The 14,767-nt window shown below is 40.3% G+C and overlaps 1 protein-coding gene across 1 annotated transcript in view; it reads left to right on the forward strand.

The window, feature by feature from the left end:
- Positions 1-3,282: 3,282 nt before the first annotated feature.
- SLC1A2 (solute carrier family 1 member 2) overlaps positions 3,283-14,767 on the forward strand; it is a 28,460-nt gene continuing 16,975 nt past the window's right edge. The window contains exons 1-5 of the mRNA XM_009957699.2: positions 3,283-3,415; positions 5,139-5,291; positions 5,928-6,178; positions 9,665-9,833; positions 12,147-12,273. Of these exons, the coding sequence (XP_009956001.1) occupies positions 3,286-3,415; positions 5,139-5,291; positions 5,928-6,178; positions 9,665-9,833; positions 12,147-12,273 (830 nt within the window). The 5' untranslated portion in view covers positions 3,283-3,285. The remainder of the gene's footprint in view (positions 3,416-5,138; positions 5,292-5,927; positions 6,179-9,664; positions 9,834-12,146; positions 12,274-14,767) is intronic.

Below are 14,767 nucleotides of genomic sequence, written 5' to 3' on the forward strand. Positions count from 1 at the left end.
CACACTTCTGGCTTTGTGTTTGAGTCCCAGCACTGCCTGTGAGTTGGGGTACAGTCAAGCTCCACTGTGTCATGCATTACTTGTTTCCTTCAGCAAGAAAATCTGAAGCACGAGAAAGCCTTATACATATTTAAGCCCCTTCCCTGCTTGCTTTAACATGGCACTGTGGCCATCACGTTATGGAGAAAGCTGTGCATGTGAGCGTGCGCTAATGTCAGTGACAGACAGAGGAGCAAGACTGATCCAGGGGGATCTGGTCCGTAAGGGCCGAGATTCTACCCTCACTTGTGCATCTTCCCTTGACTTCAGTAGGAACTTCTTGCAGTTATGTCATTATGTGACTGCGGGTTTCAGGTGCAAAAGCTTCTGCATGCTTCTGGAGCTAAATATCATTTATAGGATGCAGAGAGAGGCACAAAAACAGCACATGGAGGATGATTCAGTCCGTAAGACAAAAGGTCATTTCCATGGTTCAGAGGTCAAATGGATTTTCATCTTCTAGTAGTTGGATGGAAAATTTCTGGTGCAAAATATTGATTTCTGTGATGTGCTACACAGGAAGCTTCTCTTATCCTTCGCAGAAGTTTTTTATTTCTCTATTGCTTCCTTCCCCCCCCACGACATACTCAAAAGCCTGGGACAATACTTTGTCTCTGGTCTGGTAACAAAAATCTCATTGCTACGAGCAGTGCTAACAGTGCAAATGCTTAGATTATTATCCTTTGTGGTACCATCTTCCATGTGATCATATTCATCTGTCAATGCTTTTTGTAACAGATCTGCATGGTTAGCATATTTTAGTATTGGATCTTTTTCTTTAAAAAAACCCCATACCAATCAGAATTTCAGTCAGTGCTGAAGGCTCACTTACAATTTTGAAGAGCTGGAGAGTGCAAACACCATATTCTGCACTTGAGGAAGCACACAATATGGTGTTAAGTTCCTGGAAGTTTAGCAATGTCCTTAAAAAGCTTTGCACCTTCTCTTCTCAGAGGGCATTTGGATATCTACATTTCATATGGCTGAACTTCTTCAGAAGATGGTTGCTATCATGTAAAAGCTCTGTGTCATTTGACCACCTTGAGCAGGGCTGGCTTTGGTTCACTTGGGGTGTAATCCTAAAGTAGTCACTGCAGCTGCGGGAGCAGGTCCACCATCACCTCCCTGCATGAACCTTTGTACGCTGACCGGACTTGGAGTGGACGGGGTAACTGGCTGGCAAACACCATGCTATCACTTAGAAATGGATGGAAATAGAAATAAGGCTTGAATACAAGAGTGGACCAGAAGGCTGCTTCTGCATGGGAGGACTTATTTCAGCAGTGGTGTCAGGGGAATGATATGCTTCCGTTGTCTGCAAATTAGAGAAAAGGGCCACAGCTGAGAACACAGATATCTGTGAGGTGGCTTTCCTTTGGATGACTTGGAGCCATAGGCATGGCATCAGGTGGGAAAGGGTCCAGGAAACCAGACTAAATGTAGTCCAGAGCAAAATCCTAGAAAGACACATAACTTCGTCAAGTGCTTCTGTTTACCGAACCATTCCAGTTCTGCCTAATTATTTGCTAGTGGAAGAGCCTCTAAGGTTTTCTTTTGAATTACTTTCAGCTGACTGTATTTCAAAGTTTCAGAGAAATATATATTCAACCTGTAGTGAATAATAGATCTGGACAAGTTATACATCCGTGTTCAGAGTGCAAGTGAAACTAGGTGTAATCCCTGGTTGCAAAGTTTGGATCCCAAGTTCCTTGATTCTGTGGCACTTCCACCAGTAATGCCATGGCTTTGTGGCTCTTGTGCATGAAAACTGCAGGCGCTGTCCCATCTTTCTCATGAGTCCTCAAATAACTGCTATACCCATTATCCCCTGGCTAATCCTTATGTAACTCCGATACTTGTATTCATGAGTCTTCAAGAAGTAGGCATGCCTCATAAGCTGTCAGAATGTGTACTGATATTCTTGTTTGTTATTCCACCATCAGCAGTACATCTCGTTCCAACCACTGTTGTAAAATATTTTGAAAGGTATAAAATAAAAATTACAACACTTGTGTCCTCTCATGCATTTTCTGCTGGTGCTACTTTTTAAACAACCAAATGTATTGGGAAAAAATGCACTTTGAAAGGGAAAATCATGGAAATATTTGCATCAAAATGGCTGAATTCTTATTACAAGTCTAATCATAACTTTCTGTTGAGAAACTATGAAGACAACAAGCTATACTATATATATAGCAAAACCCAGTTTTGATTACTTGGAAGATTTGGGTTTCTTTTTCTAAAATCTTGTGTTGATCTGGCATAAGACTAGATCGCAAAATATATATTTTCTTGATAATAAAAAATTTGTTCTTTACCCATTTCTCATATTTAAGTATGAGAACTTTTTTTAAGTATTTAACTTTTAGGGAAGCTGTATGCTTTATTTGTAGTAGTATTTTTTTCAAGAACATTTTAATATTTTGTATTTAGAAAGGGAGTCTATTCCTAATGATTTCTGAGGCACTGAGAAAGTTAGAGGCGTAGCTTTCAAAGTCCTGCACTCATGTGCATATCACTTACTCAAATGTAAACCAGAGTTAGTCAAAAACTTTTTCCTCTAAACACTGACAATTCAATGAAACCAAAGGTTTTCTTGGGGAATGCATAGCTTTCTGACTAATTTTCAGTGGCGGTTGTTCAAGTCTCATTAGAAATAAGTTGAAAAAGATTCTTTTGACCTCAACATTCTGGTTATATTACAATAAAATGTTAATGTTGAAATGAAACATTTGGGGAAGATTAAGCAAAATAGTCTGGAATGCTTTATTTTGCAAATAAATTCTTGTTTTAAAACTCTTTTCCTGAATTGGAATTAAATAAGGTATTAACATCTGCATTTTCCTGCTAATAGAAACTTCGTTCTTCAGCCATCTCTCCTGTTTAAGTAGACACCCATCATCTTTGGGGAAACTGAGTTTTCCAGCTCAAGACCAATAGTTTAGCCCGTGAAACAGTTGGGATAATGTGTCCAGTGAATTAATTCTGTTTACATCTCCACTGTTTGAGAGATAATCACAAAAAATAACCTTAAAGGCTGCAGCTTTAGAAGGAGAAACCATTACCATTTCAGAGGCTTCTTCAGAGCAGTAAATATACAGTGTTTGTGAAACGTGGGAAGCAGTGGAATATGCATCAGATTCCCCAGTTATATATGATAGAAGTAATCCAGACTTTCCTCTCACTCTTGGCATCTTGTGCTATAACTTTTACTTGATTTTCATTTTCTATTCTAGTGCCAACAATATGCCTAAGCAAGTAGAAGTGCGGATGCATGAAAGTCATTTAAGTCCAGTGGAGCAGAGATCCAGGAACACATGTGTACAGTTCTGCCAGTCACTCCACAGGAATCTGCTCCTGACCCTTACTGTGTTCGGTAAGCTACATCTGCGAGTCTGGCTGTCCCGCATGTGTCTCTGTGTGTTCAGACAGCACTGCAGACCTGGCTGTGGTCACCAGCTGAACAGCCAGAAAGTAAATAGGGTGCCCACAGGCATTGTCGCTCTAGTTTAGGTGTGCAGGGTATTACTGACATGACATGTGGCAAATCCACACATTCTGTGTCTGGTCTTGAATGGAGTACAATCTAAGTCCCAAGGCCAGTCAGATCGATGTCATTCAGTAGGACTAAACGCGCTACACATTTTTTCTCTCAGTTATTTGAAAAAAGACAAAAACTCTTCAAAATTTCCTTTCCTTCATCTTTCATCTAGCAGTTCATGCTCAGCTGCTTTTAAAGTTTGTCTACCTCTCTGTAGCTGCAAGCCAGCACTCCGTGATCTCATCCTGAGTCTTGCCTCTGGCTTTAGCAGCTTCCAAATATGGAACAGTTTGACATTTTATTGTGGTTCGCTGGCTTTTTGCCTGTTTCTTTTTCACTGAATGCCTAACAGCCAAATGTAGCAAATTCATAGACATACTCTGTTTTGTTATTGTTTGAAAGACCAGCTGCAGATGGTCTTGAGCTGCAAATTTCACATCCATTTTTTTCAGCCTTCATACCACTGAAGTGTTTAGACGGTATTTGCTTTGAATCATCTTTAGAAGGTGCCTGATGCAGTTCCAGAAAAAGTTTTAAATACACATGTCTCTTCCACTGTATCAAACTGGTATTTCAGAGAGTCATAGTTGCTGCAAATCACAGCTCAGGCTTTGCTGTCACTTGAGGCTTGAGATCAGGAAAATAAAGGCATCCTGGATGTAAACATAAAATAGCCATTTACAAAGACCATGTTATGAAAGTAAGCGTGGCCTTTTTTCCCATGGACTGTGCTTTAACAGCCTCAATCCTGAGAGAAGCATTTAGGTGTTATGACTGTACGAATCTAAATAAGCGAAGAAGGGATTGTCTGTGACTGGATAATGTTAGCACAAAAGAAGAGAAGGATGCAGACCATCAAAGGGAAGGAGTAGTAAATGAGTACTAAGAATCCAGTTTTCTTCAATGATATGGGCAGTATTCCAGATCAGGCACTCCCTTCCAAAACCCCCCAAATGAAACTTGAATCTGTTTTCATCACAAGACTATTCTGGCTTTCCTGCAGGGTTTTTCTTAGGCTGCGAAATAGCTACTCATGTTGACCTTGTTTTCAAGTGGTACCATTCTTATGTTGAGAGCCAGATGTCGTACTCAGAAGAGCTGGGTTCTAACCCTGGCTCTTCTGCAAGTTCTGTGTGGCCTCACCTAAATCACTTCACCTCTTGGGGCCTCAATTTTGCCAGCTGTAGAAAGGTGGTATGAATTATATTTGACTATCCCTCAACGTATTGCAAGGCCTACACAGTATTAGTAAACCTCAATAAGATTGCAGTTTGCAGCAACTTTCTGTATTTGCAGAAGCAGAATAGTGCATTAGGTGTAAGCTCAGCTGACAGAATATTCTACATCAGGACCGCTTCTCTTTAATCATGAGATAAACGGTAAGCGTGTTACAGCCTCATATTACCTACAAGGTTAAGCCTTCCAAAATCTGTCCCTGCACCAAAAATCAGCTGGCTTGTGTGACAGTTTTTCTTCTAGGCTGTTCTTCTGGGTAATCAACACCCATTCAAGTATATTTATGTTACCTGCCTGCTCTCTCTTCTTCTTCATCTTCCAGGTGTCATCCTGGGTGCACTATGTGGGGGTCTTCTTCGTCTAGCAACACCTATTGACCCTGACATCATTATGTTAATAGCCTTCCCAGGAGATATACTAATGAGGATGCTAAAAATGCTGATCCTCCCTTTAATTATCTCCAGTTTAATCACAGGTAAGATCTATTAGCCATAAATACTTTAAGATGCTTGCTACGGGTATCACCTGGTTTGCTTTTTGTGATGTTGGAAGAGTAATAGTGTGATCCTGTCAGGGATTTTGCAGTTGCACTGTGCACTTCAGAGTTCATTTCTGATTGCCTTCATTGGCTTTAAGATATAGATGCTCCAGTGAATTTATTTGCAACTACCTGCACACATGCTGCCTTCCTGAACACCAGCAATTTCTTGATATGCTGTTTCACCTAATTGCTGGCTTGGACCTTGCAAATAAGATGGCATGACGCTAGCAAGCCTAGCCTTCTTAAAGCTGTGGTGTCAGCTTGACCACAACCAGTTTGCAGCAATCAAGGGCGAAAGATGATATTTCTCTATTTTTCAGTGCCTCCTCTGTGATTAGACTGAGTCTTAAATGATTCTCTTCAGATTAGTAGCAGCAGACATTGTTCACATAAGAACTGGAGGGAGAAGCTTCAGTAATCTATCTAGTGGTGAGAATTTCACAGACAAAAGTAGGCACCTGTAGGCAGTCATTAAACTTTGCAAATTATAAAGGATTTTATTTGATGATTATTGAATTGGATATTGAGTCTCAATGTATTCCTATGTTTCTTACAATAAAACATCTGCAGGGCTGTCTGGTTTAGATGCTAAAGCAAGTGGCCGATTGGGTACAAGAGCTATGGTCTACTACATGTCCACCACTATTATCGCTGCTGTGCTGGGCGTGATCTTGGTTTTAGCCATCCATCCAGGGAATCCGAAACTCAAGAAGCAGCTTGGTCAGGGGAAGAAGAATGATGAAGTATCTAGCCTGGATGCTTTCTTGGATCTGATCCGAAACCTGTTCCCTGAAAATCTAGTCCAAGCATGCTTTCAGCAGGTAAATCCTTTTGCTCCTTGGGAGTATTTTTTACATCTTTTACTTACCAGGGATGTCTGTAGAGTTAATGTTATCAAATGACAGAAATGATAATGCAAAGAGAAATACAGGTCTTAATTCTTGAGCAGGTAAATGAAAGAACATTATTTATAGCTGCCTTGTTTTATGTTGCAGTTACTATTTAAATTTGTAGATTATTTTTTAAAAATGATTTTTAGTTTGTTACTAAGTAAACTTAAATTTTTCCCTCACTTTTTATACAATATATAGTCATGAATGCTGGCTTGGGTCTGAACAGCTGATAAGTTGTGAATCTTTCACCCAAGTTGAATTTGATCTTGGTTGTTAGTTACAGAGCTGCTGGTTTTGCAATGCCTTTTTTGTAATGTGTGAATGATCTTCATTCCATTTGGTTGCCAGTGGAAATGTACCCCAAAACCCAACCTGTCATAACTTCTATTGCTGTATTAACAGTCCAGACTAGGTGGGGATAATATGGTCAAGTGGCTGACCCTCCTACAGGTGGCACCATCAGGCCAGGTTTGAAGCATGCTGGGAAAGAAGCATGCTTCCACCACGTGTTGCTTGCTCTGTAGGTAGATAATTTTGTCTAAAAATTTATTCACCAATTGTTCTCCAATTTTGATTAAGCATTCACGAATGCTTAATCAAAACAGCTTCACTTCAAGGGGTAAAATAAATGAAAAATGCATGCTTCCTAATTTCTGCTTAAGCATATTTCCTGTATGTAAGCTGCTTTGTCCTACAACTAAATTGTTTGGCAATAACGCAGACTTTTTTTCTGTGTATGGAACAGGTTTTGTTGCCAGACCTGTTCTTAAGCGTTCCTGTGTGAAATGGCATGATAGCTGGAGCTGTGGTTATGGCCAAAAAATAAATTGAAAAGAAGAGAGAAAAGAGGCCATGGGGGTGTGGGAGACTGGAGGGCAAACTAAGCTGCCAAAACGGCTTGGATTGCTTCACTTCTTCCGTAGACTTCCACATAAAAACATATAGTCCTTGGGGGTTTAAAGAGAGAACATTCTCAATATTTCCAAATCATCATGGGATGAAACTGTGGGTGGCTAAACATCACATGTAATGTGAAGTCTCTTTTTGCAAAATTGAGTGAGGTTAGAGCAGGTTTTTCTTCCTTTCCCTCATTTGAACTGTGGAAGAGAGGAGTATTATATTTCTGATTGGTTGAAAGTGGTCAAATATCTCAACAAAGGGACAACAAGTGGGAGAAAGAAGAATTAAGCTACTCGTGTCAGATAGTTTTCTTGGAACCTTAATATTGCTTTTTCAGAGTGTGTAATATCAATGTTCAGGTCACTTCACTAGTTATGGATCACAAGGTCCATTGGCTGGGGTTTAAACTTAGTCAAAAAAGCTACTGAGCTTTTTGGCTTTCCAGTGTTTAATTTTATCAGATTCCAAACTAATCGCCGGGGAAAGCCTCTGCCACAAAACCATCTTCTATTTGCAAAGTCATGCTCCTTTCCAGATGGAACTTGTGCCTTCTATTAGCCCTTAGCTCCTCCAAGTTAGGCTTTACTTATCTCTCTCTCCTTTTTTAGGAGGAAAATTAACTGCTTTTAGTGGTGTTAACATGTACTTTCTCTTCCTACATTTATACAGATTCTCTGTATGAGCATTCAGTGTTTCCAGGTTGCCTTAGGAGGAAGCAATTTTTTGCAGAAATCCTGCAAATAATGATTTTGAAGGGTGTGCAGCAGTGGTACTGTGTAGCCGTGGTCTGGGGGGGGGGAGTTTTACACACCTTCCCTTGCAATCAGGTGGAAAACAGTGAAGGGATTCACTTGTGATTTTGAGACAGTTCATTTGCAAACTGAACTCTGAACCATCATGGGATTTCAATATCTCTTGAATTTTTGTATGGTCCACAAACAAGTCTTAACTTGTAACAGAAATTGCTATTCCTGCAGAGACTTAAAATCTTAAGTGCCATTGAAAGAGAATGGGACTATCAGCTATAGATATGACTGATGTCTAAATGACTTTCTGACCTCAGACGTTGTTGTCAGAATCTAAACTTGACGTTAGGCTCAGCATTTTTAGTGACTGTGGCCTTGTGCAAAGAAGGACTGAGGACCTTTGACTTAAGTGACTGTAGTGGAATTTATGAGCGTGTAGAGTCTAATGTTTTAAGTTTAATTTCTGTGACTCTGTTCTTGCGTTCTGAATATCTCACATAAAAAAATATTGTGTTGACAACATCCCTCAGATAAAATTTAACTCTGAAAAAAATGTAAACGTGCAGGAATATTGGGCTGTTTCAGGACAAGTGAAGAGTTTCTCATGCAAAGCTATGTAGGTTTTCTGTCTGCATCCCCCTCTCCAGATTTAGACAGCAGGTTTTGGAAGGAGAGACATAAGGTATTTTAAAGCCTTATGGTTTAAAAATATATGGATTGAATCTGGATCATCATCCATAGTACTACAGTGTCCATCTCAACAGGAAAGAGGTGCAAATGTTCTTTGAAAGACTAATGCACTGTTTCTGATGCCTTGCTCAAACACGTTTCTGGGAACAAGGAAGGCAGGGAGCAGATGGGAGACCATGGCAAACTAGTCATAGCTTCCTAACCATTTTGCCTGTCCCAGAGCCATGATGAGGCAAGAAAGTCTCAAAGGTGTGAAGTGGGAGGAAAACATCCCTTCTAAAAGCAGCAAGTCACAGATCTCTCTTTTTCCGCTCCCTCCTCCCTTTTTCCTAGCTGTAAACTCAAGCCTGTTTCTCCCCCTACCATTCCTTTCCAGCTTTCCTTTGAACCTGCCTCTCATGTGCCAGGAGGGGTCCAGATCCATTCAGATGCTGATGTCTTCTGATTTGAGGTGGTCAGGTTTGATTTAATAGCTATCTGGCAGCTTTGATAATTTTTCTCTTTCCTGTCACTCACGATATTTTCATTAGAGAGCTCAGGGGACCGTATGTATTCCATTTTGAGCTCTCATAGTCACCAAGTGTTGGAAATGTCCTAAGTTTTTGATTGAAGTTAACCATCAGACTATGCTAACTTGAGCTGGGCATCCTGAATAACAAGCCTTTACTGCAGAGTTGCTTTTGTGACTGATCTTGGAGTTGCCTGCCTTTTGGTGCTAAATAAATGGTATTGACATGTAGCATACAATCTGTGAAGCACCATTTGTGAACCAACTGGACAGAGGGACTAAGTATCTGTAAAGTGTTGCATCCTAGTGGTAAGGCACAAGTATTTGCCATACTTTTCACACTGGAGTCATGAGGAAGGCTCCCAGGACTTTGTGACACTTGGAACTATTGAAAAACAAACTTATTTTTGGAAGAGAGGGTAAGAGGTTGTGGAATGCATGTCTAATCCTTTAAAAATATAGTTCCCTGGAATTTCAAGTGAAGACTTTTTTTGTTGTTATTTCCCGATCTCCCATATGGATTACATTCAGTCTGTTTCCATTCTCATCCTCCCTTTTTCTTGCCTTCAGATCCAAACTGTCACCAAGAAGGTGCTGGTGCCACCACCCATTGAAGAACCACCTAACGTCACTGACTCTGCTTTTGCTATGATGAATGAGACAGTGCGTGAAGCACCACCAGAAGCCCAGCTGGTCATTAAGAAAGGACTTGAATTTAAGGATGGCATGAATGTCCTGGGTAGGAAAACTTTTTGCCTGTCATATTGTACATGATGTGTATGACAGAGCTTTTGGCTGTGACTGGGTAGCCAGTGTTGTCTGATCTGCTCTTCAGTGCAAGGTTAGTCTCCCCAGATAATCATTGAATGGTTTCACCTACTGGCTGCCCATTGGTCCCTGAGATTAAAATCTAATAGTCTTACTAGAAATATAACTATATAACAGAAACAGTCAAGGGAATTACTCTGGATTGGTAGCTTTGCAGGTATTAATTGGAGTACAGTGGGGAAGCATGTAGGAGGTACCTGAAACATCCTTTCATCCTAGAAGTAGCCTACCTGGACTGCGGCTAACACGTATTGGCAAAACAGTGTGGGGGAGAGCTTCAAGAGCCAGGGCTTTACCCACCCCCTGATGAGTTCGGGCTCAGTTGTTTCCAGTGGGTGTCTCGGGCACGCTGAACTAGAATTTGGCTTGAGGCAGAGCCTGAAGTGAAAGGTGGGGTGTGAACTGCACCACCAAAGAAAAATCCCAGAGAGGCTGGGAATCTCTGAGTCACAACTCCCTCCTTTCATCTTGGCTGCTGACCTTTACCAGCTGCAAATTATGAACAACGGCAGTCATGCCATTCTGTTTGGACAGGCCAGCAAGTGGGGGTGGTATGAAGGCTTTACCTGTCTCCCATCCCTTCCTGAAGCCCCTATTCGGACTGGCTTTTTTCTTTCCTGAAGCTCTGCTTATGCATTAAAATGAAACAGTATTTCTAATGTAAGAGATGCATTGCATTTAGTGCTGGACTTGTTTTCTGCAGGCTCTGTCGTGGGTAAGGAAAGAGCTAGAGGGCTGAATACAATTCCTACAGAAAGGAAATACACAGTTTAGATGGGGGATTTGCTGTGGTATTTTGGTCAATGATTCTCAAATGCTGCAGAGTTTTTTGGTCTGGTGTGGTTTGGTTTTGAATGAAGAAGTGGACATGTTGGGGAGTTGCCATCCAGCTTGCTTAAACTGTACAAGCCAGGCAAATTCTTGCAAATATGAACCAACTTGACTTTTATGACTAATGTAGCAGCTTGTTTGGAATTAACAAATAAAACCACCTACTGACATTTTCTGGTGCAGAGTCTTAATTCCAGGAAGTTACTTGGTCTTTGACCGAAAAGCTTTTCATCATTTCTCTATGCTCTGCAGCGCACAAACATGCACTTCACTTCCCTATTCAAGTGACTCAACAAAGATAGCTTGGTGCTAAAGGATTAATTAACATCCAGGAGACTGGATTAAAAAAAGTCCGGTTGCTAAAGCCAGTGTAAGGATATGGGATAGCCTGTCTTTTCCCAGAGTACTGGTAGCTGAAATTCCCTTCTCTTGAATGCTTTTGTGTCCTGACGGTTATTTCCTTAGGAATTTCCCAGCTGAGTTCACACATTTGTTAAATACTGGACTTGTATCATGACGGAAAGTTCAGCCTCAAAGAATGGCTGAAGGTTCAAACCATCTATCAGTATCAGTTAATAATCCCACTGCGGATACTGAAGATTGCTATATGGTAAAGGTTAGCACTGGAGACACAGCTCCACAGCAATACATGACGGATTCACTCGGTTGGTTTGTCACACTGACAGTCCAGTTCTCCAGACTTTCACACCTTAGCATTTAAATTTAGGAGTCAGGTGTTACTCGTGTTGAATTCTATGATTATGTATCCATGATAGCCCATTTTAGTGAGGTTAATCTGTTTGATGGGAATTCTGTGATTTAGCTTAAAGCCCGATATTCACCTTCTCCTCCCACCCCAAACCTTCATTTAACTGGAATACTCACGGCCTGCGAAAGTTATGTTCTGGGGCTGCTTTTGCCTTTCCCTGTACTCAGGACTGACTAGTCTGTAGGTTGAATCAAAAGTCAAGGGACTTTTGTAAAGCTTGATAAAAATGCTCTTGGTCTCTAGTGACTGTTGTAGCAACAAAGAAGAGTCGTGATACGGCAGCGTGTTGCCTCTCCCATTTGCCTGGGGCTATGGGGTTTCTAACAGTTGCATGGAACTGTTGGAAGATTATAGTATAGGTATTTTTTTGATGATCAGATCAATTCAGGAAAAAATAAAAAAACACAGGCTGTGAAATTGTAATTTAGTAAAATACTGAAGAATAAAAGATGCTCTGAATATGATCATGAAAGTTGAGAGTGGGTCCATATTAAAAAGTTCCAAGAGACATGTAATACCCTATAGTTCTGAAACCTGGATTAGCAGGTAGTATCTAGGTGCAAAAACTTCCTAAAAACCGTGGGTTTACTTGCTTTTTTTTTGTCTTGCATTTTTTCCCAATAGGTTTGATAGGATTCTTTATTGCTTTTGGCATTGCTATGGGGAAAATGGGAGAACAAGCCAAGATGATGGTGGATTTCTTCAACATCCTGAATGAGATTGTAATGAAGTTAGTAACTATGATCATGTGGTAAGTTTGAAGTTCTAACTTCTAGAACAAAAAAAAAAGGTTTTGAAAAACCTCATAAAACCCTAATATAGTGTATAGTGACCACAGTTTGTTAGTAAACAATGTAATTAAATAGTTCCATTTTTAAAGCCTTGACAGGTGTGTTAGAACCACAGCAGCATTATTTCTCTTTGGTGAGGACGGTTTAGGACCCAATTTGAAGTATTTCTGGAGGTATTCTGTTCTTTGTTTATTGAAGTCCAAGACATGCAGGTATCAGCAAAGGCCTTCAAATGCCACATTGATTGTGGAAGTTCATTACATAGGAGGACACCTAAGCAAGCAAGAATGCCTCACGTAAGAACATACAAATCTTCCTGGGAGGTTAGCATAATCCCAGGGTATTAGGTAGGAGGTATAATTACAAAGAAGCCTGGGGACACACTTTAGTAACTGACTTTTGTAGTGGAAATACTTTACCACCAGGTAAAATTCCAATGGCTTTCAGTGATGTGTAGTCCCTCCACCCACAGTCTCTGCAGAATCTATGTCTTACAACCTTACCACAGTGGGGTCACTGGAAAGTATCATCCTGTTTGTGAAGTATAGCCATTCATAATAACGGGGCCTGGCTTGCCTTCGATGGAGTGACTTTACCCAAGTAAGGCTGAGCCCTTATTTACATTTCTCAAGGGGATTCTCTGTTTTTCTCTTGAGATATTTCTTCGGAGGGCCTCTCCAGAGCTGTTTTTATGCAGTGCCAAGGATGGCGATATCACACAAACCAAATTTTTCAGAACGTAAAACTGCATTGCTACATTTGACATTGTGCTGCGGCATTTCCAATCTCCCCTGTGTTTGAGAGCAGAAACAACCACTCCGATACAACACGTGTATCACGGCGCATTGCTCCTGTGATTCCTTGGTGTCCCTGGAAGTGATCTCTGGAGTTCCAGGGCTGCTGTATGCCTCTTCTCTAGACAGACGCAGTTTATAGAAAAGGGAGCAGGGTGCCTGAAGCATGGGTCTGCATTATCATCCGTGTTTCAAAAGGACACTGTTATGCAATAGTGCTGCAGATAGCAACAGCGATGTGGAAATGTGTAGAAGAGAAGAAAGAACTTGAAGCAATGCCTTTGCATTCCTGTTGTGCTTCTGCTTTTCTGTAGATGGTCTTGCTGCATAAAACCAGAGTTGTCTGTATTCACAAAGCCCTACTGCTTTCAGTCATTATTGTAACCTGCTGCTCTCGACTCTATGGAGAGATGGTGACTTTACTCTTATAACACTCCAAGAGCTAGAATTTGCTCTTACTTCACTTAGCACCAGTTGGTACACTCAAGACATAATACCTCACCTACAGTATAAATTTTCTCTAGTAGTCAGTGTTGCAACGGCAGGAAATCATTCAAGTTTCAAGAAATTCACTGTAAATATTGGGGGTTTTTTCCTTATGTGCTTTTTATTTCTCTTTTCATGAAAAAGGAGACTGATGTTGGGAATTCCAGTTGTTCATCTCCATCAAGAATTTTTAAAGAATTGCTGTGGCCAGAAACAGTTTTTTTAATGTGTGTTTATAAAGACAAACGCACTCTGTTATGCAGACTTACATTTATTTTTGTTTGTGGTTTCTCTGCACGGAGATCTGTAACTGCCATGGCAATGCCAGGCTCTCAGGAGCGTGGCATTCCTACGCTGACATAAACCAAATCAGACATCTGGCTCGGACACCATGGAATTCTTTGTAAGAAATAAGTTCATTGAAACATGGCTTTTTATGATAAATGGTGTAAGAGCTGGCCCAGCATTTGAAGTGACTGAGGGCTTTCCAGGTTTGGGGCACATTGCTTGAGAGACTATGAGATGTTTCTTACAGAAAATGTGAAGCACTTTTGAAACTTTTGAAAGTTAGTTTCCTTTGTATTGTCTTTAGTTAAGCACCCAAATCACTGATCACTTTTGAAAATACACATTACCGTTTATTTTCAGAGAAGCATTTTGTTTACTGTTTCTCCACAGATTACACATATTGCTTTCTCCCAGCCAAAGTTTTATAAAACAGATAAAGTGAATGGCACTTAAAATTACATAATATACCAACATTTACCACTGCAGGCATAAATATTGTCTTCTATCCGTGCGCTTTTGGGTATTTTTCACTATAGCTGGTTATTGCATTTAAAAAATAATATCCATTCATTTCAATTTTTTTTTATTACCAAACTGTGCTACCATTATCATCCTATTTAAAAGTTCCATTTATGCCATTGAGGAATCACATGACTGAGGGGACGAACCTCTACCCTAAGTAAGAAAAGCACATAATTAATGAAGACTCCGTTAACTAAAAAGCATTGCCCAAATTGTTGAAAGAATGTAACGGAAACATTTGCAGCCTTCAAGATAAAAGCAATTCATTTCAACAAATAGCTTAACTGAAGCAAATAATGCAACTCCCTGAAAACAGATAAGCAATGGGTTGTAAAAGTTATGTATTAAGAACAAATACTACACC

This window comes from Leptosomus discolor, chromosome 3 (assembly GCF_034619465.1).
Source record: "Leptosomus discolor isolate bLepDis1 chromosome 3, bLepDis1.hap2, whole genome shotgun sequence".
Lineage (NCBI taxonomy): Eukaryota > Metazoa > Chordata > Aves > Leptosomiformes > Leptosomidae > Leptosomus > Leptosomus discolor.